Raw genomic sequence first — 20,850 nt, 5'->3', positions numbered from 1 at the left:
TTGCTGGTGTGTCTGTGCAGGGCCCGGAGATGGATGGATGATCCTGCTCATGATTCCCTGATTCTGTAAGGGAGGTAGAGGAGGAGCTGCACCCCTGCTCCCAGGACCTACAATGTAGATCCTTCCCTGGATCCATTCCTATTTTGTCCCTCTGTTTCTCTACAACTCCAGAAATCCACCCTCACCCCAAGTTCCCCCCAGCTGCCTCTGGAGGGGCTGTGGCCGCAAACTCAGCACAGAAGAATAAAAAAGGAAATTTTTATTAAACAATAACAAACCCAGAAAAACATCACCCCTCTGCCCAGGGGGCTGCTCCTTTCCCACCCCTCAGCCTTCCTGTGGGTCCCTGGGGTCCCTGCGGCTGGTAGGTGATGCTGGAGGAGCTGTCCAGCCTGAGGATGCACACTAAGTGTCTGTTGGCTTGAGGCTCCCTGGGGTGGATGATGGTGCTGCCGTTGTCCACCATGGGGGGAGCCCTCCCCAGGGTCTCCAGGGGCCCCAGGACGTGGCTCTTGGCTAGGCTGACCCCCTCCCTGAGGTGTCCCAGGGCCCTGTCACCCTTCCCTATGGTCAGGAGGAGCATCCTGGAGGGGCTTTGCAGGGCAGGTCCCACCTTGGGGTGCACCAGGGTGGCAAAGGGGAGGGCACCAGTGGAGGAGGAGGAGGAGGAACAGAAGGAGGAGGAAGGCTGGATGCCCAGAAGTGTGAGGGGCATGGCAGGAGCCTCACTCATCCCAGGCTTGGTGAGAGCTGAGAGCCTGGCGGCTGACATGACGTAGAGGGTCTTCATGGGGCTGGTGGCAGTCACTGTGGAGAAGGGGAGAGGATCAGCAGTGGGGGACACGGTGCTCACCCTGGGAGCTGATGGGAATTGTGCCCCCCAAAAGCATCTTGGCCGTGAAGCAAATGTTGCTTCATGTGAAGCAAATGTTGCTTCATGTGAAGCAAAAATCAAGGGCTTGAGGTGCAGCTGAGCCAAGCCTGGGATGGGGACACAGAGAGCACTGGGATTATCCCAATGCTGCACCCTTCAGCTCTTCCAGACTGAACAGAAGGACCTGGCCCGGTCCACTCTCCAGAGTGAGACCCCAAAACAAACCCCAGCGCTGGCACAACCCAGGCAGGGAAACCAAAACAACGAAAACTGGCACCACTCTACTCCCAGACCACTCAGATTCCCCTCCTGTTTGATGCCTAGGGGGAAGGAAAGCTACCCCCTCAAAGTGCAGCTCAGATGCTCCAGGCACAGTTGAAATCTGCGACCAGTTGAAATGGCTTCCAGCTTCCTGCAAAGGCCCAGTTGGAATTTCAAAGGGAACAACCAACAATAGCTCTGGCTACTGCTGAAAACACAAGAGTTTAAGCCCTCAGCATTATCCCCCAAAGCCTTTTGTAAATCCAGTCCGTTCCAGGAAGCCCTGGATTACGTAACCCTTTGCGCCAGAGGGACAGGGAGCTGATGTCAAGGGCTATAATTAGTTACAAAAACACACAGCTCACCCCATTTCCTGTAAAAGGCAGCTTTCAGTTTGCTTTTGAAGCAACTCTTACACCCGCCACACAATTAAGCCCTGCCTTGAACACACAACCTCAGCATTGTAGGGAAAAGTCACAGCTCAGGATCAAATATCCACTTTCAAGTGGCACCACATAAAAAATTAACCCTTCCCTAAACCACTCAACCCTGGAGTCAATCTGTGTCAAGTTCCATCACTTCTGGGTATTTAGGGGGTCTCAAAGGTAACAAGGACATGAAGGGAAGCACAGCAGCTCTGATGTTTACTGAAAAGCACAAAAGCTGTTTCCCACATGGAGGAGTTTCAGACCTACACAAATTACTCCTCTGGTGCTCAGGGGGGATCTGAGGGGCACCAGCTCGGGATTCTGAGCTCTGCCTTAGCCAGGTTCTAAGCTCAGTGACTGAAAGAAACTCAGAAAGATGTGGATGCTCCCAAATCTGAGCTTTAACCAGCAGTAAACCATGATTTTGCATGGGAACTCCCAGCAATGACAGATGCAATGTCAGCTCTAACAGGACAAACAAAGGATTTCTGGCTGCTGCTCTTTGTACTCACCCAACTTCCACCCAAAGGCTTCACCTGAAGGGTAATTTTTACCTGGGGATTCAGTAACATGCTGATGGCAGTTTTCCAAGTCTAGCTGGAGATTCCCTTGGTGCAGTATTAGTGTGGGAAGGTTTAGATGGGACATTGGGAATTGTTCCCTGGGAGAGTGGGGAGGCCCTGGCACAGGTTGCCCTGCAAAAACCTTGGAGCTCTTTCCAGTGCCTAAAGGGGCTCCAAGAGCTGGAGAGGGACTTGGGATAGGGCAAGGCAGAATGGCTTCCAATTGTCAGGGGGTAGGGTTAAATGGGATATTGGGAAGGAATTCTTCCCTGTGAGGGTGGGGAGGGGGCGGGATGGAATTCCGAGAGAAGCTGTGGCTGCCCCTGGATCCCTGAAAGTGTCCAAGACCAGGCTGGATCGGGCTTGGAGCAACCTGGTCTAGTGGAAGATGTCCCTGCCCATGGCAGGGGGTGGAATGGGATGAGCTTTAAGGTCCCTTGCAACCCAAACCAGTCCATGATTCTGTGATATCAAGCACAATCAACCCTGACACAGACATGATGATGACTTGGATCTTCTCAACCACCTCAGCAAATCACCAACTCATCACACCCAAGAGATGTGACCGAGAACACTTTCCCCACCACAGCCACACCTGCCCTTGGACTGCGACAGTCAGAAACAGCTCAGGTGAGCAGTGATGGACATGTTCTGTGGGGAAGGGTGTCCCAGATTACCTGAGGGCCCTGTGTCTGCATGGGCTGTTCCTCCAGCTGGGGCTGGATCATCCCCATGGCCGCCTGGCTCAGGGTGCTCACACGGCCGGGCTGCCCTCGCAGGGTCACAGTGATGGTCGTGGGCGCCTTCAGGCCTGGAAAACACACATGGGAGATGTCCCTGAGACAGAGGGATAGTGGAAGCCACAATCAGCAGCTTGGGGGGCACCAGAAGCCTTTTCATCAGAAGCGGCTCCTTGGAAACTGCCAGCACATGTGGTTGTCCATAAGGAAAAAGGTTTGGGAACGCTGGTCTCGGGGTGCTCCAGGCACCTGGATCACCTTCCAGCCCCCCTTCTCCCTCACCCTCAGGGTGCTCCAGGCACCTCCCTGCCTCCTTATCCCTCACTCTCAGGGTGTTGGGGTGTTCCAGCCCAGTCCTTCCTTCTTCCTCACTCTCGGGGGTGTTCCAGATGCCTCCCTGCCCCCATGTCCCTCACCTGCTGCCTGGTTGGAGATCTGGGCCAACCCTGGCAGGCTGCTGGCCAGCTTGGCCAGCCCCCCATTGGTCAGCAGCTGGTGGATGGCCGAGGGCTTCCCGCTGGCTGAGGCCCCCAGGGCCAGGGAGGTGGGCACAGGGATGGTGCGGACGATGGTGCCTGTGTCTGTGGTGATGGCACTGAGGCTCTGCAGGGCTGTGGGAGCCTTCACAGCTGAGCTCTGCAAGGACAAGCAGCAGCACTGAGCACCTGGAAAGAAAGGGGATGAGGCGGTGGCACAGCCTCTCCCTCCCACAGAAGCCAGAGGTGTTAGAGGTCATGGTTTTCCCACTTTTTTCTTGGTCACACACAGGTCTAAATGCTAGTAAACTTGTCCCTTCCAGTTTGCACATCTCATTTCGGCTTGATACTATGACTGGGAGAAACTGAGCCCACTCCAAATGAAGCCACTTATGAAATCAACTCACACTGAAGAGATGAGCAGTGCAGTGAGAGGTCACAGGTGTGTGTTTTCCCAGAATATCCAGGAGAATGATCCCTGATTCCTCTAAATCCATTCTCCAACTCAGCATTTTCTAGAAGGCTGCCTAGAAACACCTTCCCACAGACCCCTTCTCTAGACCTGTCACTGAGCCTCCCCTCCTCATCTCTCCTGGTCCTGGAGCAAACAGGGCCTTGTCCAAGTTCCCTCTAACTCCGGCCTGCACACAGCTTCCCTGTGGGATCTCCAGTGGATACCTGCACAGGTGGCCCAGCAGCAGCCATGCTGGCAGGGAGGGCGGATGCCTTGGTCCCAATGTCCTGCAGGCTGAAGCTCAGCCCTTGGAGCAGGCTGCTGGCAGATGCTGCTCCTAAAAAAGAAAAAAATCCAGGAAAAGAATCAAATCAGGCTTGGAGAATTCAGCAGCATGAAATTCCAGGTGTGTCCCATGGCTGGAAACCTGGATTCCCGAGGTTGGTGGGAATCCTCCAAGCTGCTCTACACACATAGTGCCACATGTTTCATAGAATCATGGAATATCCTGAGTTGGATGATCCACAAGGATCATGGATCCAACCCCTGGCCCTGCACAGACACCCCAACAATCCCACCGTGTCCCTGAGAGCATTGTCCCAACACTGCTTGAGCTCTGCCAGCCTTGGGGCCACGACCAAACTCCGGGGAGCCTGTTCAGTGCCTAACCACTCTCTGGGGAAAGAACCTTTTCCCCATATCCCACCTAAATCCCCCTAGCACAGCTTCATTCCACTGCTGCAGCTATAAATGGGGTCACTTGTGAAACCCAAGATGCAAGAAGAGGTCAGGTTTGGTGTTTCAAGGCATCATTACATACAAGTGACACAATTATCAGGTCAGCTGCTGCATCCCACTGCATCTTCCACAGCAAATCCCTACAAATCCTGCCTCAACCAGACCCAAAGCAACCAGGGAATGCAAGGAAGAGCCTCCACTGAGTGATTTTGAACCTGGTTTACCTTTTACCTTCCCGGGACAGACATAGGGAGGTGGATACCTTGGAGGGCACTGGCTGGCTGGGCCTGCAGGCCGTGGGTGCTGCTGGCCACCAGCCTGCTCTGCAGGGCATGGAATGCACTGGGAGCTGTGCTACTGGGAATTCCAGCTGGAGCGGGGCTTAGTGACGCCTCTGCTGCTGAACTCAGCCTAAAAGAGAAGAGGTTCCTGTCAGTGACAAACCGCACAGGGACACAGATGGCACCAACCCAAACAACCAGCAGGACTCCTGAAGGAAGGGAGTTGAGCTACAAAAACACAAAGCAAGAGAATCATGGAATTGTTAAGGTTGTTGTAAAAGGCCTTTAAGATAATCAAGTCCAAGGGAAGTTTCCCTATTCCACTGTAGGAGCACCTGTGACAAAATCCATGGATTTCCAAACTGGAAGGGCTTGTTACAAGCGTGCACCTCTCTGGGTCACCCTACACAAAAGTCATTGACCCCAAAGCGACACTCTTCCTGTTTAAAACCTACTTTCTATTTAAAACAACTCTTCTCCTCTCCCAGATTATAGAATCTCAAAACATTTTGGGTCCCATTTGAGGGACCTCAAATCCAGTTCCACCCAGGGACATCTTTCACCAGACCAGGTTGCTCCAAGCCCTGTCCAACCTGGCCTTGGACACTTCCAGGGATGGGGAATCCACAGTCTCTCTGGGCAACAAGATCAGTCAGAGTCTGGCTGCCCACAGTTTGGGTTTGAATTAGAAGGGAAAACAGGCATCAACATGAGATTCATCCCCCAACAGAAATCCCTATGGGCAGTTAATGACCTTCATGAGTCACTTTGAGGCTTTTCCCTGTCTTTGGGAAAATAAAAGTTTGACTGTCAAAGGGAATTAAAGGAAGGATTAAACACTGAATTTCTGCTAAAGCCACCCCAGTCATTCAAAAAATAACCTGAATTTGGGGAACTACATAAAACATAACCCAACAGCCACAATACCTTCTACTTCTGCCCATTTCTGCCATTCACAGGTTCGACTCCCAGGTGACAATGAGTTTTCAGGAACCCAAAAGCCTCCTGCCACATGGCAGAACATTCCAGTGAGAAGTAAGAAACCAGAAAGCTCCATATGCAGGACTGCCCCTGTTGTGGTGTTTCCTGTCAAAGAGACCCACAGCTCATAAATCCCAAATTCCCACTCACCTGGGGGTGGAGAGCAGCCCCGAGAGCTCCTTTGCTCCAGACACGGCCATGGGCACCGACTTTCCGGAGACAACTGCAAGAGAAAAAGGACAATCCTCATTTTCCCTCCTCCACGGGGCTTTAGGGAATTTTTAGGGATCCCCCTCTCACACAAGTACCCACAGGCGCGGCCATGGGCTCATCCTGCCCCCAGAACATCTTCTCCAGGAAAAACACACATCCCAAAGAACAAAGTCCAATCAAAACTGCTGTGGAACGACAGCCAAGATTGAAGGAATCAGCTTCCAAAGTCTCGGGAATCTCAGCCCCTCGACACCAAATCCAAATCTCTCTCCTAAACATTGTCTCCACTAATCCCCTCCTAAGTTCATCAAGGCACAGTTGAACCACCTCAATGGATTTTTGGGATTTGGTTGATGGATTTTGTAAGGATTCTTTAATTAAAGACACTTTACAAAATACACAGGGATGCGACGAGTCACGAGATTTGTTTATTGCAGTGTTTTTTGGGATACAACTGTGTTTGTCTTGTGCTTTCCTCCTGCTCACACCGGGTAAGAGGGAATTCTTGTTTTGGTTCATGTTTTACTTCTGTAATTCATTTCCTTTCTGTGAAAAGAAGTAAAGTTTGGAAAATTAAATAAAATAAAATAAAAAAGACTCCAGAAAGCAGAGATTTTCAAAGCTGCCCGAAGATCAACTGTAACCTTCCAAAATGATGTGGATTTAGGTACTTTCACAGTTTAAAACAACTGTTAAATTAGCAAAGAGGTGCTTGGAAAGGAGCAGAATTATTTCTCAGCTTGGAAAAGCTCTGATTTCTGAGCAGAACGGAGACACTTTCAGTCCATAACCCTATGGATCTGGAGCTCTGGCAGGAGGAAAACACGCACTCCAGACAAGAAAACATCCTCAGGGTCACAGGGAACAGCAGCCAAAGCTTTTGGCCTCTCTTCCAAAGGCTCAAGGGGAAGAAGATGGAGCACATCACCTCTCCTTGGATATAGGATGTATTGTGGTGGGTCTTCCCAGATGCAGAGGTAGGAAAGCTGGGATTTTTATAAGTGCGTCAACTGTGTGCTGTGCCAGACTCCAGGCCCCACGGGGCTGAAGTGTCTGAACACACAAAGGTCTTCCAAAGGGAGGAACATAGTTGCCATCCCTAAAGCAGGAGCATATTCCAGGTGGGAGGAGCAGAACCAGAGATGCACCTGACCTACGTGGAGCAAGGGGTCCAGCAGGACCAGCATCCTGCTTCCAGCAGCAGCTCCACACTCAGAGGAAGGAGGGAGTAAGACCAGAGGAAAGTGTAAAACCAGAGGAAGGTGTAAGACCACAGGAAGGTGTAAAATTCACCTCCCAGCTCCAGGCTGCAGCCAAGCATTCTGCTGGAATGTGCAATTCCAACCGCTATGGAAAACAGGCTCCTGTCAAGCCCCAACATGTCACACTCCCCCAGCTGCCCCCAAGCCACTCACACCTTGAGCCACCACCTTTTCTGCAGCAAACTCCTCCAAAAATAGCAGCAATAGGTCAATAAATCATAGCTCCCTCCCCTCCCTGCAGGTGCCCCTGAGGGCAGGTCTGGGCACAGCCAGGGCCCCATTTTTGGGTTAAGAAGCAGCTGTGCAGCCACAACTCACTTTCTGCCTGGGTGGTGAGGGCAGCTCCGGTGCCCATGGCAGCAGCATCCCCGTGGGAGACAATGGTCACCTTGATTTTGGCTCGTTTGGAGGATTTGGAGCACTGGGTCGGGCTGGGGGGCTGGTGCCTCTTCAGCTGCAAACGCACATCATCTTTCTCAGCCCCTTCCGAGGGCTCTGGCACCGGAACTGGGGGACACAGAAGGAGCTGTTTGAGCACCTCTAGGTCAGCGCTGCTCCTCTGGGCACAGGAGGGACACATGCCCATGCACACACCTCCTCAGCTCCCTCCATGTCAGCCTTGCCCACTCCCATGCACCAGGAACACGCTTTCCTTTCCACCTCAGCTGGCTCCTGCCTGTCCTGCGCTGAGTTAAGGCCAGGATTTGGCTTAAGCTACTCACAGGCTAAGGCAGGATGGGATGTAACATCTGTCTTGCCTCTGCAGAGAAGGGAAATGGATGTGGACAGTGATACCACACCTCCGCATCAACACTTTTCATTTCAAAGTGTGGCACATCCAAATCCTGGCAAAAGGCCCCTCCAACATCCCTAATTTCCAGGTGAGGGGATCAAGGTGGAGACTTGCAGAGATGGTGCAGGATCAGAGCTCAGCCTACTTGCTCCTCCAACACAGCCAAGGGATTTGCACACCTATTATTCTTCCTGGAGCTGGGCAGGTTTTTGGGAGGCACCAAGCAAAGCAGAAAAGGTGCTGCAGCAAAGCCAAGCCCCTCAAAGTCCCACACTGGTACCCACATGATGAGAGTTCTCTTCCACACCAATGTGTCATTTTGCTGCCACATCCTTGATGTGTCACATCCATTCCATCCTCCCTAAAGCATAAACTTCCCAGGGCCAAAGCCTGTGAAAAAGCACAGGGGACCCACAACAGCTCAGGAACAAGACATAGCCATGAGCTGCCACATCCTGCCCATCCAGCATCCCCCACGATCATCCAGTCCAGCCTGAAATGCTGGTAATTCCCTGTATCCAGATGGTCCTGGGCATCCAAGCCATGTATTCCACAGCCCAGAGGCCAAGATGTACATCCCTTTTTATTTATAAATATCCAGGTGCAGATATATTGTATAAAATAGATATAGATATGTGAGTGTACGTATATATTTATACACTGTGTACCACCTACACACCTCAGAACTGTGGATGTAGGACAGGATTGCAGTCAAATCCCGAAATTTCAGGCAACTCCAAGCATTTCGGGGCTGCTCTGGTCCCCAAGACAAGTGCCAAGCTTGCTGTCCTGCTCTCCATGGCTGGACCTGAGGCCTGTTCACTTCCATACCTTTGCCCTCCTCCAAACATGCACCATCCAGACCCAGATGCATCCAGAGAGTCCTCGGAGCCGTGCACAGCCTGCAGGCCCCACAGCCCCACCCAAGGGCCACCAGCCAAGCAGGACAGTGAAAGGCACATGCACAGGTGTCAGGTGTCCCTCAAAGCATCAACAAGCAGTGACCCAACGTCCCTCTGTGTTCCCAACACTCCAGGGAGGACCCTGTTCTTCCTTGTGGATCCATGAAGCTCCACCCCCCTTCCTGCCTCACATCTCAGGCATTAACAAGCCCAGAGATTTTAACTGGCTTTTGAAGTTATGAACAGACCCCCCAGGCTTGTGCCAGGCTCTCCACAGCTCCCACCAGCTGGGGATTCCCCTGCAGGGCTCCAAGTGTGCTCTCTCCCCTCATGGCACAGGGGAGAGCTCTAAGCGAGGCTCCAGGGAGAAAGAAACCCCTAAACCAGGCTCAAGAGGGAAAGAAACCTTTCAAACCACCAGCCTGGGGCAATACCTGCCTCAGGGGTTGATTACTATGGTTGGAGAGTTAAAGGCAACAGCATTTGGAGTGGCAGAGGAACTTCTCACCCATGTCAGCTCTCAGCACCCTAATGGAGTACTGACATACTCATATGACACCACCACAGCCTCCCAAATCCTTGGATTTCCACTTTGCCTGCCCTCCTAACCCCAGATCCACACGTTCACTGTCATTCGTGATGGTAAAACACATCTTCACATACTATGGATTTCACCCCTTGATTCCAAACCCTCAGAGCATGACACACTCAGTTACCTCTGTGCTCAACTTGAGAGACTCCAGGACTACGGAACACTCACTTCCACATGTCTCCTGGTCCAGACAGTATCCCTCTCCCCGATCTATCACAGCTTCCCAAAGCCACCCCTCTCCCTGACCTCTCTGCTCTAATTCCCTCAGACCAAGCAAAGCTGCTCCACGTGTCCCTTCCGAGTCACTTGGCTGTCCCTTGTTTCTCTCCCACGTGTCTGGGATGCTCCACCACAACCACACATGGTCTCTTCAGATTGATGTCCATGTCCCCTTCTCACCCCCAGCAAAGAAAAAGGGCTAAACTCGTGCACAAAGCTTTAGTCCATCAGAGCAAACCAGCTGCCAGACACTGCCTTTATCCACTGGGAACAAGGAAGAGCTCGGGAAAAGTCACAGCTCCCGGGTAAAGTGGGTCCCTGGCTCCAGCTCCAAATACAGCAAAGAGGAAGCAAAAAGCAGGGGGACAAGGGGACACATTGGGCCACATCCCCAAATCAATGCAAGGGGAGAGGAAGATGATGGAAGAAGGGAGCAGAGACAGAGAGGAGGGAGATAGGAAGAGAGACAGCGGGAAGTGAGAGGATACTCACCAAAGAGACACGAAGAGGTGCCAGGAGGAAGAGCTTTCCTCACCAGCATGTTTTGTTTCAGAAAAGCAGCAAACTGAGCTGAAATGAATCAGAGAGAATTACAGGATCACAGGATCTCTGGAGGGGACAGGGAGCTCCAGGGACACCACAGACAGACCTCAGAGCAGAGACAGAGCTCTGGACATAACTCATCCAGCCACAGGCACAACGGAGACACAGCCACCTCTTCCTCATCCCACCTCTCACCTGGAGCCCTCTCCAGCCCCACAGCCACTGTGAAAAGGCCCTGGAAACAAGAGCAGGCCTGGCTAGAAGAGCACAGCTAAGCTTGGCTCAGTTGCACCAAGGAGCTGAGAGCAGCTGGGAGACGTGAGCCAGCAGATCGCTCAGCAGCTCCAGCCAGGAGTAGCAGCATTGCTGACTAAACCAGAGAGCCGCGACACAGCCAAAGACCCAAAAAGACCCACAGACCCTCCTCCTGCCTCCCATGTGCTACCTGGAAACTGTTTCCCTCAGCTACAACAACAAAGAAATACAATCCTTCAGTCCATTGTCTGAGAAATTAAGGAAAATGCAAGCTTCAGCTTTCTCTCGGAGTCTATCCCTGAATTAGGAAAAGGCTTCAGAGGATGTGGAAGGTCACAGGAGACAACAATGAGCCTGTTCAGGTCTGCCCTGGGCAAAGAAATAAGGAGAGGAGGAAGGATGGAGAACTATTGCCCAGGGATTTGCCAGGAGGATCCTCATCCACAAAACCACTTCCTACACTCCAAGCATTCACCACCACAATGAAGCTGCACAGAAAGGTTTTAAATCAACACTAACAGGACACAAAACTCCATAGGGTGGGTTCTTATTCAGAGCGGGTTTTCCACAGTCATTTACTGCAAGATCACTCTATAATTCCCTAAATCCCACAGTTTCAGTCTCAATTCAACAGCCTCAAACATCACCTGAGCATCTTTATTCTCTCCTGAGCACCTTCAGTCTCTTCCCAGGGAGCCTTCAAGGATTCATGACACTGGACAAGGGGCTCCCACTTCCAAAAGGATTAGAGTAAGGCTACAGAGGGATTTGATGAGCCAAAGTGAAAGTCCTTCCCACTCCCCAACAGCAGGAAGACTCCACAAGCTCCACAAACATAATTCCCAACATAATTCCAACCCTCCAATCCCTTCAGATGGCAGTGATAGGGACTGAGCTGGAGAAAAAGCTGCCACGGGGAGCTTGGAATTCAAGACAGGACTCTGAAGACAAAAACCTCCACACACTAGGACAGAAAAAGACCAGAAATCTGGATGCTAAAAGGGTGGGAAAGCTGCAGGGAATTACCTTGTGCCTGCTTGTGTGTCAGGACTGTGTCTGCCCTCGGCACCTGCCTCTTGAGGAGCTGTGTGGTGCCCACCGGGGGGGGCTTCTGGAGGGACACGGTGGCCACTTTGGTCTTGGGGCTGGAAGTGGGGCTGCTGGAGACGCTGGATAAGTCCTGCTGGAAGAGAGGGACACCTCTTATCCCAACGTTTCCTCAAGTCAGTCTTAACCCTGAGTGTCAGGAATCCTTCAGCTGGAGCACACCTATCTCTGAAGGTTCATTTGTCTCACCACAAGCTATTGGAACAATGGAATTGTTAAGGCTGGAAAAAACCTTTAGGATCATCAAGTCCAACCATAACCCACCACCACAGTCACCACTAAACACATCCTCAAGTGCCACAACCATGTCTTTTTTGAACACTTCCAGGGATGGTCACTCCACCACTGCCCTAGGCAGCCTCTTCCAATGCTTTACAACCCTTTCCATGAAAACTTTTTCCTAATATCTAATCTAACCCTCCCCTGGGACAACTTGAGGCCATCACTCCTCCATATCCTCTTACCTCCATCTTCAACACTAATCACAGCTCTCACCACATATTTCAGTGGCACAGAGGTACCTCTTTACACAACCTCAGCCTTTCCCAGCTGGAATTACCCTGGGAAAAGCTCCCACCTCTGATCCTGAGGGCGAGGCTGGCACTTTGGCTGCGGGGGAGGTAGGTCTGCTGTTCCTTTCTGGCAAGTCAAAGGATAGATCCCTCCTGGTGGAGTCACGGGGCTTTTTCTTCTTCTCAGCATCCAGGTCCCGGGGGTCGGAGCCCGAGTGGCTCTCGGCTCGGGTCAGCACTCCAGTCAGGAAGTCAGCTATCTCATCCTAGGGAGGAGGGAATAAATAGCTGGATTAAGAGGTGGGCAGGTCTCTAACAATGGATCTTCACAGCTTGAAGCGAAGGAGCAATAAGATTCCCAAAAAGATAAATGGATAAGGCTCTGTAGGTTTGATATTCCGCAGGAAGAATCCCTAAAACCTCACAGACAGACCCAGGAATGAGACTCCTGAAGGGACAAATGGATAAGGCTCTAGAGGTTTAATATCCCACAAGAAGATTCCCTGTGAACTCACAGACAAATCAAAGAATGAGATTCCCAAAGGGACAAATGGATAAGGCTCTGGAGGTCTAATATTCCACAGGGAGAACATCTAAAACCTCACAGACGAACTTTGGTTTTCTCATTAAAACTCACACTCTGCTGATTTCGGACACCTGGGAGAGAAATATGATGGTTTCTTCAAACTCCCCAAAAATACCACCTGTGTCCCTTGAGAGACTTAGGAAACTGCTCCTTGTTTAAGGTGCACCACCAGGAATCTCACATCTCTACTGAAACAGCCACTTCCAAATTCCCCTCAGGAGACAGATTCCCTTCAATCCAACCAATCCCGGCTGGAACCTTTGGGCATTGAGACATTTCAGCAGGGATTACCCCTTTTTTTGGAGGTGTGAAGGGAAGATCCCCATGGTTACCTGGATGCACCTGTCCACCATGCTCTGGGTCAGGCCTTCTGACTTCTTTTTGGCTTTGCTTATCCTGGGAAATAAAAACAGATGGAAATCAACATGTTTGGTTTTCCACTTCCATGCTCACAACATCCTCACCTGAGAGAAAGATTCAAGTGACACAAGGTGGGTCCCTTACCCAGTTACACATTGAGTAAGGCCTGAGTAAGAGCCTTCATGTCACAACCCAAGAGCACCAACTACTGGAAGGATGAGATTGATCCCTCAGAAGTGCCAAGACAAACTTTGAGAAAAAATATTCAGCATCCCAAAGCATTTTCCAAAGCAAATCTGACACTTGAGAGCTCATTCTCCAGACCCAGCATCAGAATTTTATCTTTCTTTCTTTCCTCTCCTTTACTGATTTTTCCCACTAGAGATTTCTGATTCATACGATGCTCTAAAACCTGATCTGTGCTCTGGGCTCAGCTCTAGATCAGGCAACCCCATTCCCATACACAAGTGGCTCAGCTTTTTGGTGCAATTATTCCAAACTCACCCAAGTATGGAGCATTTTCATGCCATTCCCAATTGGTTCCAGTACCAAATCTGGGGTTTATTTACACAGCACGCCCAGATGTTGCCCAGAATTCCTGGGAAAAGAGAGTATCCACCTGACAGGGTGTTACCTGAGGTTATCATCTGCTCCCCCCACCACCACCATGCTGTTGTCTGCCCGGATTTTCTCCCGGAAATCCTCCATGGCTTCGATGTTGCACTGCAGGGAATTCTGCCCAATGACGAAGAGGACAGGGGTCTTCATCTCCAGGAGGGGGTCGTCAACATCCTGCAAGAGCACAGGGAATTGCAATCTGGAAGGGCTGAGCCAGGATGAAGAATCTTTGGAGCTGAACACCTGAAGAGGCACTTGGGGTTAATCTCGATGGGATTGACAGCTGTACTGAGTCCAGATGAAAACTGCTCCAGCAAACACCTCCCAGATGGATTTCCAACACCCTCAGAATTAGCCACTGCATTTGCACAGCTCTAATTATTCCCAAGACAGTCACACACTGCTCAGCTCATAAAGGAATAAACCAGCTCTGGTGCCAAATGATACAGTTAATGAGGGACCCAGGGCAAGGTTAACGAGGGATCTACACGTCCAGCAAAAACAGGTCACAGCCGAGACAAGCACAGATAGCACCTCTCACACCTGCTATTGCATCAAGAATCCCATCAGGAATGCAACAGTCTCTACTCTAAACGCAACACCTCCTTCAAAGACAAATCACACAGATATTCTGAAAAAAATATGCCAATTTCACTGGACTTCCAAGCCTGATTCCATGAAACAATGTAGGGAGGTTTAAAGAAAAGCAGAGTTCTTTCAACAGCTCCACCTGGTCCTTACCCCTCTGGGGCCATCCACGGTGAGCAGTGGGAATCCAAGGCACACAACGGCAGTGACATATTCCATCACTGAAACCTGGGCAGAAAGAGCAGCACTCAGCATTCTCACAGCACAGAGCATCCCAGGAGCAAAAGCTACTGTGCCAGGCACAGAAACACTTTCCATAGCTACACTTGGCTTTGGAGATTAAAAGAGTGATTAGAAAATGTTAAATGACTCAAGTTGCTAATGGCCCACAACCACAGACTGGTCAAAAGCAGGCCACGGAAAGAGGAAAGGGACAAGGAGAACCCATCAAGTGTAACAGTCTCTCAAATCCATCTCTGAACTGAGGCTGCCAAGTGGGCTCTGGGAGAATCACAGAACCCTGGAAGGATTTGGGTTGGAGGAGCCTTAAAGGCCATCCAGTCCCATGGGCAGGGACACTTTCCACTAGACCAGGTTGCTCCAAGCCCGGTCGAACCTGGCCTTGAACACTTCCAGGGATGGGGCAGCCACAGCTTCTCTGGGAATTCCATCCCAGCTCCTCGCCACCCTCACAGGGAGGAATTCCTTCCCAATATCCCATCTAATCCAGCCCTCTGGCAGTGGGAAGCCATTCTGCCTTGTCCTGCCCCTCCATCCCTTGTCCCAAGTCCCTCTCCACCTCTCTTGGAGCCCTTTCAGGAACTGGAAGGGGCTCTCAGGTCTCCCTGGAGAGGTCTTCTCCAGGCAAACAGCCCCAGCTCTCCCAGTCTGGCTCCAGAGCAGAGGGGATCCATCCCTTGGAGCATCTCTGCAGCCTCCTCTGGACCTGCTCTAACAGATCCATATCCTTCTTTCTGCTTCCTTGACGATGTAAAGGAATCAGGTACTCACGTGACAGGCCACCAAGGCACCCGTGTTCCACCCGATCAGGATGATCTGCTTGTGAGAGAAGTGGTTGTGAATCTACAGGAGACAAAAACACAGGAATGCAGAAGCAGGACAGACAATGAGATGATGCCCTGGGGTAGCACAGCACCTCCAGGAATGGGAATAAGGTCAATGGGAGCACAAAGACTCCCTTATAAACCCGTTACCTCTCCCTCACCTCTGCCACTTTGCCCCTCACAGCCCCAATCATGTGCTCCAGACACTGCAGCACTCCTACCCCACTGCCATTGTTCAGCAGGGAGGTGGCAATGGGAATCACCTGCCAGTGGAGAGGGAAAATCAGGAATTAACCAAGGCCTTACTGAGGACAACAGGTCCCGACAACAATTAGCACAGAATGGAGCCCATTTTACACATGAACTCGTGCTTTCTCTCCTTCTTTACCCTAGGATTCATTTCTAGCTACTAAAACCACAGTAAATGGAGAACTCCCCATGGATTCCCACCAGAAAACATCTCCCCTCACTCCAGTGTATCAAACACACTCATTAGGAGATGAGTGAGCAGCTCCATAGCCAAGAGGACTAACATGATCTCCAGTCTCCCTTCTCCAACCCCTTCCTACCAGAACCCTCATCAATCCTTAATAACAGTATCAAAAAACCTCAAACACATTGGATTTGGGCAAATCCATCCCTATGCAGTCTCCAACGGCAAACCCTGAGGCTGGCAAGTATCAGCCTCTGCTTTCCAAGGATTTTGGTGCACCAAAGGCTTCTGGAAGCAGCTCTGTCCTTCCCCCAGAGCCAAGCCCACACACCTTTCCCAGGCAGGAGAGCTGTGACTGCCAGAAGCGGTGCCGCCGGGAAGCGGGGAACATGGAGTTGGCAGGGCCAGAGGAAGCGATGAGGATGAGAGGGGAACCAGGCAACTTGCTCTGCAAAGTTCAACAAGAGACCTGTCAGGGAGAGCAACTTCTCTGGAGGGACCTCACTGCCTGCCTGGCTTGCATAGGGAAGCAGGAGGGACCTTGCACAGCTTGTTAAGTGACTGTTTTCCCAAGCCAAAGTTTGGGACAGTCCAGGGTGAATGTGCCCAACAAGAGGACTCCCTGTCATTGAGAAAGTCAAAAACACGGGGAAAAGAGCCTAGGGAGAAGACAGAGGTGGAAAGAAAAGGAGTATGAATTTCCCAAGCCAAAGCTCCCTTGGGATAGCCCAGGGGGAACATGCCCAACAGAAGGACTCCCCATTACTGAGCAAGTCTAATGTGGGGGAAAGAGCAGAGCAGACAGAAGTAGAAGGAAGAGGAAGAATAAAGTTGATGTGGGACCTCTCGCTCCTCACAAGCCCCCAGAGGCACTTACTGGTTTATTATGGGACAGGACACCCACTGCTGGGTCCCAAGGCCTCTTGAGCAGCAGGGACAGAGCCTCAGCCCCAGCTGCTCCTGTCTTGGCCGTGGAAGAGAGCAGCATCCTGTCGATCAGCGTGGGGATCTGAAACCAGAGGCCAGGAGGGACTGAGAAAACACACACAAAACAAGGGATAACAATTCCATCTGCGAGCTGGATAAAGGGAGAAGGTCATCCACGACAGCCAAGTCTCCCACTGCTTTTATCACCTTTCCTTTCAGGGTCTGCAGAGCATCCAGGTATGCGGCCAGCACGGGCAGGCTGAGGGTCTCCACCAGTGTCGTGTGGAGCCACTGGATAAGTTTGGTGTCCCAGTTCACACTGGCCAGGGCCTGGCGCACCCTCCGGGCACATTTATCCACCGCTATCCTCCTCAGGACAGGTTCATTGCAAGCCTGGAGACCAGGAAATCCAAAAGGAACAGTTATGGGGAAAATCAAGCATGTCACATGCATCCTGATCCATAGGGAAGTGTTGGCTTGGGCAACCCTAAGACCCCTGGAAGCAAAGCTCAACATCTGGCCGTGAGGACTAAACCTGTCCTTGGAAGGCAAGTGGAGGCTGAGGGGAGCCCTCCCAGAAAGTCAAAACTTCCTCCTGAGGGGCAGCTCTGATCTCTGCTCTCTGTGACCAGTGACAGGACATGAGGGAATGTGCTGGAGCTGTGTCAGGGGAGGTTTAGGTTGGATATTAGGACAAGGTTCTTCCCCCAGAGGGTGAGTGGGCACTGAAGAGGCTCCCCAGGGCAGTGGTCACAGCCCCAAGGCTGCCAGAGCTCAAGGAGTGTTTGGACAACGCTCTCAGGGCCAGGGTGGGATTGCTGAGGTGTCTGTGCAGGGCCAGGAGTTGGATCAATGATCCTTGTGGGTCCCTCTCAACTCAGGATATTCTATGATTCCACAAAAATCATGGCTCAAAGAAGCCCAGAGCTGCCTGTTCCTTGAGGCTACATGATCCAAAGGCCAAGACTTCCATCCTGGCTTTGCTGAGAAGGACAGATAACAACAACTCTTACCCCCTCGTTGGCCAAGCGAGCCAACCTGTCCGATTGCAGCGCTTTGTGGATCTTGTTAAACAGCTTGTTCTGGGCCATGGTCCACCCTGTCCTGTGGGGAGAGACACACAGGAGCTGTCACACACACGCCTGGGGCCTGAGAGCTGCTGTCCATAAAACAACCAAATTCCTCATAATGTTAACACTGTGGGCTGGAGGGTTCCACAGGGTGGAATTTATGCACATCCTCATTTTCTTTGACATTGGAACATGGTTGAACTGAAAATCTACGTGTAATCCAATGACTCCCCAGATCCCTGCCTGTGCTGGGCATTGCTGAGGCTCCTCCATTCCTGGGGACAGTTCTGGGCCCTCACCCCAATACAGACATTGAGGGGCTGGAGTGTGTTCAGAGAAGGGAATGGAGTGGGGAAGGGGCTGAAGGAGCTGGGGGGGTTCCGCCTGGAGAAAAGGAGGCTCAGGGGGGACCTTCTTGTTCTCTGCAACTCCCTGACAGGAGGGTGAAGCCAGGGGGGGTTGAGCTCTGCTCCCAGGGAACAAGGGACAGGATGAGAGGAAACAGCCTCAAGCTGTGCCAGGGGAGGGTCAGGTTGGATACTGGGGAAATTCCTTCATGGAACAGGCCATTCAGCCCTGGCACAGGGGTGGAGTCCACACCCCTGGGAGGATTTAACATCTCTGTGGATGTGGCACTTGGGGACACGGGTTTGTAGTGGCCTTGGCAGTGCTGTGGAATGGGTGGACTCAATGACCTTAAAAATTTGGCTTTTCCAACCCAAATGAGTCTATGGATCTGTACCATCACTCTATGACTCACTGTTCCAACCTCCCCTGAATACATGAGATGGATTCATGGGATGGACATCTGGAGGAATTTCTTAACAGAAAGGGTGGTCAGGCATTGGAAGCGGCTGCCCAGGGAGGTGGTGGAGTCCCCATCCCCAGAGGTGTCCAAGGAACAACTGGACGTGGCACTCAGTGCTCTGGGCTGGGTGACAAGGTGAGGATCGGGCACAGGTTGGACTCAATGACCTCAGAGGTCTTTTCCAACCTTAATGATTCTGTGATGCCATGTGGGAGAGGTTCACCAGCTGGGCCACCCCCCACCATCACACTCAGATTTCACAGCAGCCAGATGAGTTTGGACACAAAAATCCATTTTCCTTGAACATAGCTCAGTTCAGTAACATCCCTGTGTGTCCAGTCTCACCAAAACCCTCCCAGCACTCCAGGGGGTGCCAGAATTCCCTGTCCCTGCTGTCCCTGGGTACCTGTTGACGTGCTCCTCCCAGTCATCAGGGGGTGGAGGTGCATCAGCATCAGTGCGTGCGAACATGACGTGCCTCTCGCACTCGTTCATCACACTCCGGGCCTTCTGGTTGTCATACAGGGGCACTGGGGTGGGCGTCACTGTCTCCACATCGATTGGCATGTCGGCCTCCCTGCCAGGGAACGAGGGTTTAGGGCAGGGACGGATTTAGGACAGGGATGGGTTACCCTGGGCTCTGCTATGGTGGGCACTGAGATTCAGGGACGCTGTTACTCCTGATCTGTGCCCTGGCAGCCCCCTGGATTCCAAACTAAGCTTCCCTGGATGCCCAAACCAAACCCCTGCACCCTCAAACCAAGCCTATCCTGGACCCCAAACTAAGCCCCTGCACCCCCAAACCAAGCCTATCCTGAACCCCAAACCAACCCACCTGGGCCCACAAACTAAGCTCTCTGGATGCCCAAACCTGCTCTTGTCTTCCCAGGCTTACATTCTCCCCTTCCCTCAACAGCCTCTCACAGATCCCTCAGGGCCTGTCCCGCTCCTCCCCTCAGGCCCCCCAAAACTTCCCCCATCCCATGGGACCACTCACATGACCCCAGCCCTACACAAGCCCCTCAGCTCCCCCTGACAGACAACACAGCCTCCCCTCACAGCCCTCACCTGCCCCACAGGACCCCTTACAGCCTCTCACCCCAGAGGACCCCCTACCCACCCCACAGTCCACCCCGGGACCTCAGGGTGCCCCCACCCTTCTGCTCCACAAACCCCACACTACCCCCAGGACCCTCATCCTTCCCTCATACCCCCAGCCCCACTCTGTCACCTCACAGCTCCTCTTCCCACCTCACAGCCCCTCAGGACATGCTCTAAGCCCCTACACAGGTTCCTGATCCCAATGGTCCCCCCAGACCCACAGGAGCCCCGACTCCCCTCACAGCCCACCCATCTGCCACTCAAGACCCCTATAGACCCCTCAGGACAAGCTCCCAGCCCCTAGGGAGGTCCCTGAGCACCCCCTCCCCTCTTCTCATCGACTCCCCAGCCCCACACAGCTCTCTCTGACCCTCAAAACCCCCACAGGCTCCTCAACCCCCCAGTCGCCTCAGGATCCTCATAGGCCCCCCTCACAGCCCCCCACCTGCCACTCAGGGTCCCCCTGGCCCTTCTCCCTTCTCTCACAGGCCCACTCAGCTCCCTCAGGACCACCCACTCGCTCCTCACAGCCCCACCACCTGCCCCTCAGGACCCCCCCGGCCCCCTTCAGACCCCTCACCCTCTTCTCTCAAGAACCCCCTTCCCCGCAAGCCCCCTCAGCCCCCCTCAGCCTCTCAAGACACACCCACAGACCCCCCCCTCTCCCCCTTCAGTCCTCTCCTCAGCCCCTCGGTGTCTCACGGGGCGGTGCCGAGGTGCCTGCGGGGTGTGATGAAGAGCAGTCGGGCGGGCCGGGCCGCGCTGGCATCGGGGTGAGCGCTCCAGGGCTTGGCGTAGCTGTGGTCGAGGCACACGAGGTCCAGCTCTCGCTCGTGCGCCGACAGCTGCAGCAGCAGCGACGTACCCATCCTGCGGGCCGACCACTGCAGCTCCCGCTCCCTGTCGTGCTCCCTATCGCGATCGCGGTCCCCGCAGCGCTGCGACATGGCGGGAGCGCTCCCCCCACCCCGCACTGCGCGTGCGCGGGGCCCGCCCCCGCCCCGGATCCGCAGCGCGCGTGCGCGGGGCGGGATGCCGAGGATATCCTGAAGGGGATGAGGGAATCTGGGAATATCCCAATTAGGGAGGGACCTCCAGGGT

General features: G+C 52.8%; 1 protein-coding gene across 5 annotated transcripts; it reads right to left on the bottom strand.

The window, feature by feature from the left end:
• Positions 1 to 244: 244 nt before the first annotated feature.
• KANSL3 (KAT8 regulatory NSL complex subunit 3) lies at positions 245 to 20,713 on the bottom strand. 5 transcript variants are annotated; one of them, XM_017831858.1, is made up of 21 exons: positions 20,452 to 20,713; positions 19,055 to 19,225; positions 17,784 to 17,874; positions 16,978 to 17,163; positions 16,721 to 16,852; positions 16,175 to 16,291; positions 15,572 to 15,673; positions 15,358 to 15,429; positions 14,500 to 14,574; positions 13,775 to 13,932; positions 13,113 to 13,176; positions 12,260 to 12,460; positions 11,602 to 11,758; positions 10,270 to 10,347; positions 7,590 to 7,778; positions 5,947 to 6,019; positions 4,797 to 4,945; positions 4,021 to 4,133; positions 3,283 to 3,502; positions 2,804 to 2,937; positions 245 to 807 (listed from the first exon to the last, which is right to left on the bottom strand). In XM_017831858.1, the coding sequence occupies exons 1-21, from the start codon at positions 20,694 to 20,696 to the stop codon at positions 805 to 807; spliced, it is 2,730 nt and encodes a 909-aa protein (XP_017687347.1). In that variant the 5' UTR covers positions 20,697 to 20,713; the 3' UTR covers positions 245 to 804. The 5 variants fall into 5 exon arrangements, with proteins under 5 accessions (XP_017687347.1, XP_017687348.1, XP_017687349.1 ...); XM_017831859.1 differs by having other exon boundaries at positions 11,602 to 11,755; XM_017831860.1 differs by lacking the exon at positions 10,270 to 10,347.
• Between the last annotated feature and the right edge of the window lie 137 nt (positions 20,714 to 20,850).

Source organism: Lepidothrix coronata, unplaced genomic scaffold (assembly GCF_001604755.1).
Source record: "Lepidothrix coronata isolate B3197 unplaced genomic scaffold, Lepidothrix_coronata-1.0 Scaffold197, whole genome shotgun sequence".
NCBI classification, from domain to species: domain Eukaryota; kingdom Metazoa; phylum Chordata; class Aves; order Passeriformes; family Pipridae; genus Lepidothrix; species Lepidothrix coronata.
Note: the sequence above shows the minus strand (reverse complement) of the source record. Positions and strands in the feature narration are given on the sequence as shown.

Bases quoted from the DNA above. Each gene is read 5' to 3' on its own strand.
- KANSL3 (XM_017831858.1), bottom strand. From the start codon at position 20,696: ATGTCGCAGCGCTGCGGGGACCGCGATCGCGATAGGGAGCACGACAGG. The intron at 11,759-12,259 runs GTGGGAGCTTTT...CCTCTCTTCCAG, and splicing joins CCTCGCCCTCAGGATCAGAG to CAGGACTTATCCAGCGTCTC. The intron at 4,134-4,796 runs GTATCCACCTCC...TTTCTTTTTTAG, and splicing joins GCCAGCCAGTGCCCTCCAAG to GAGCAGCATCTGCCAGCAGC.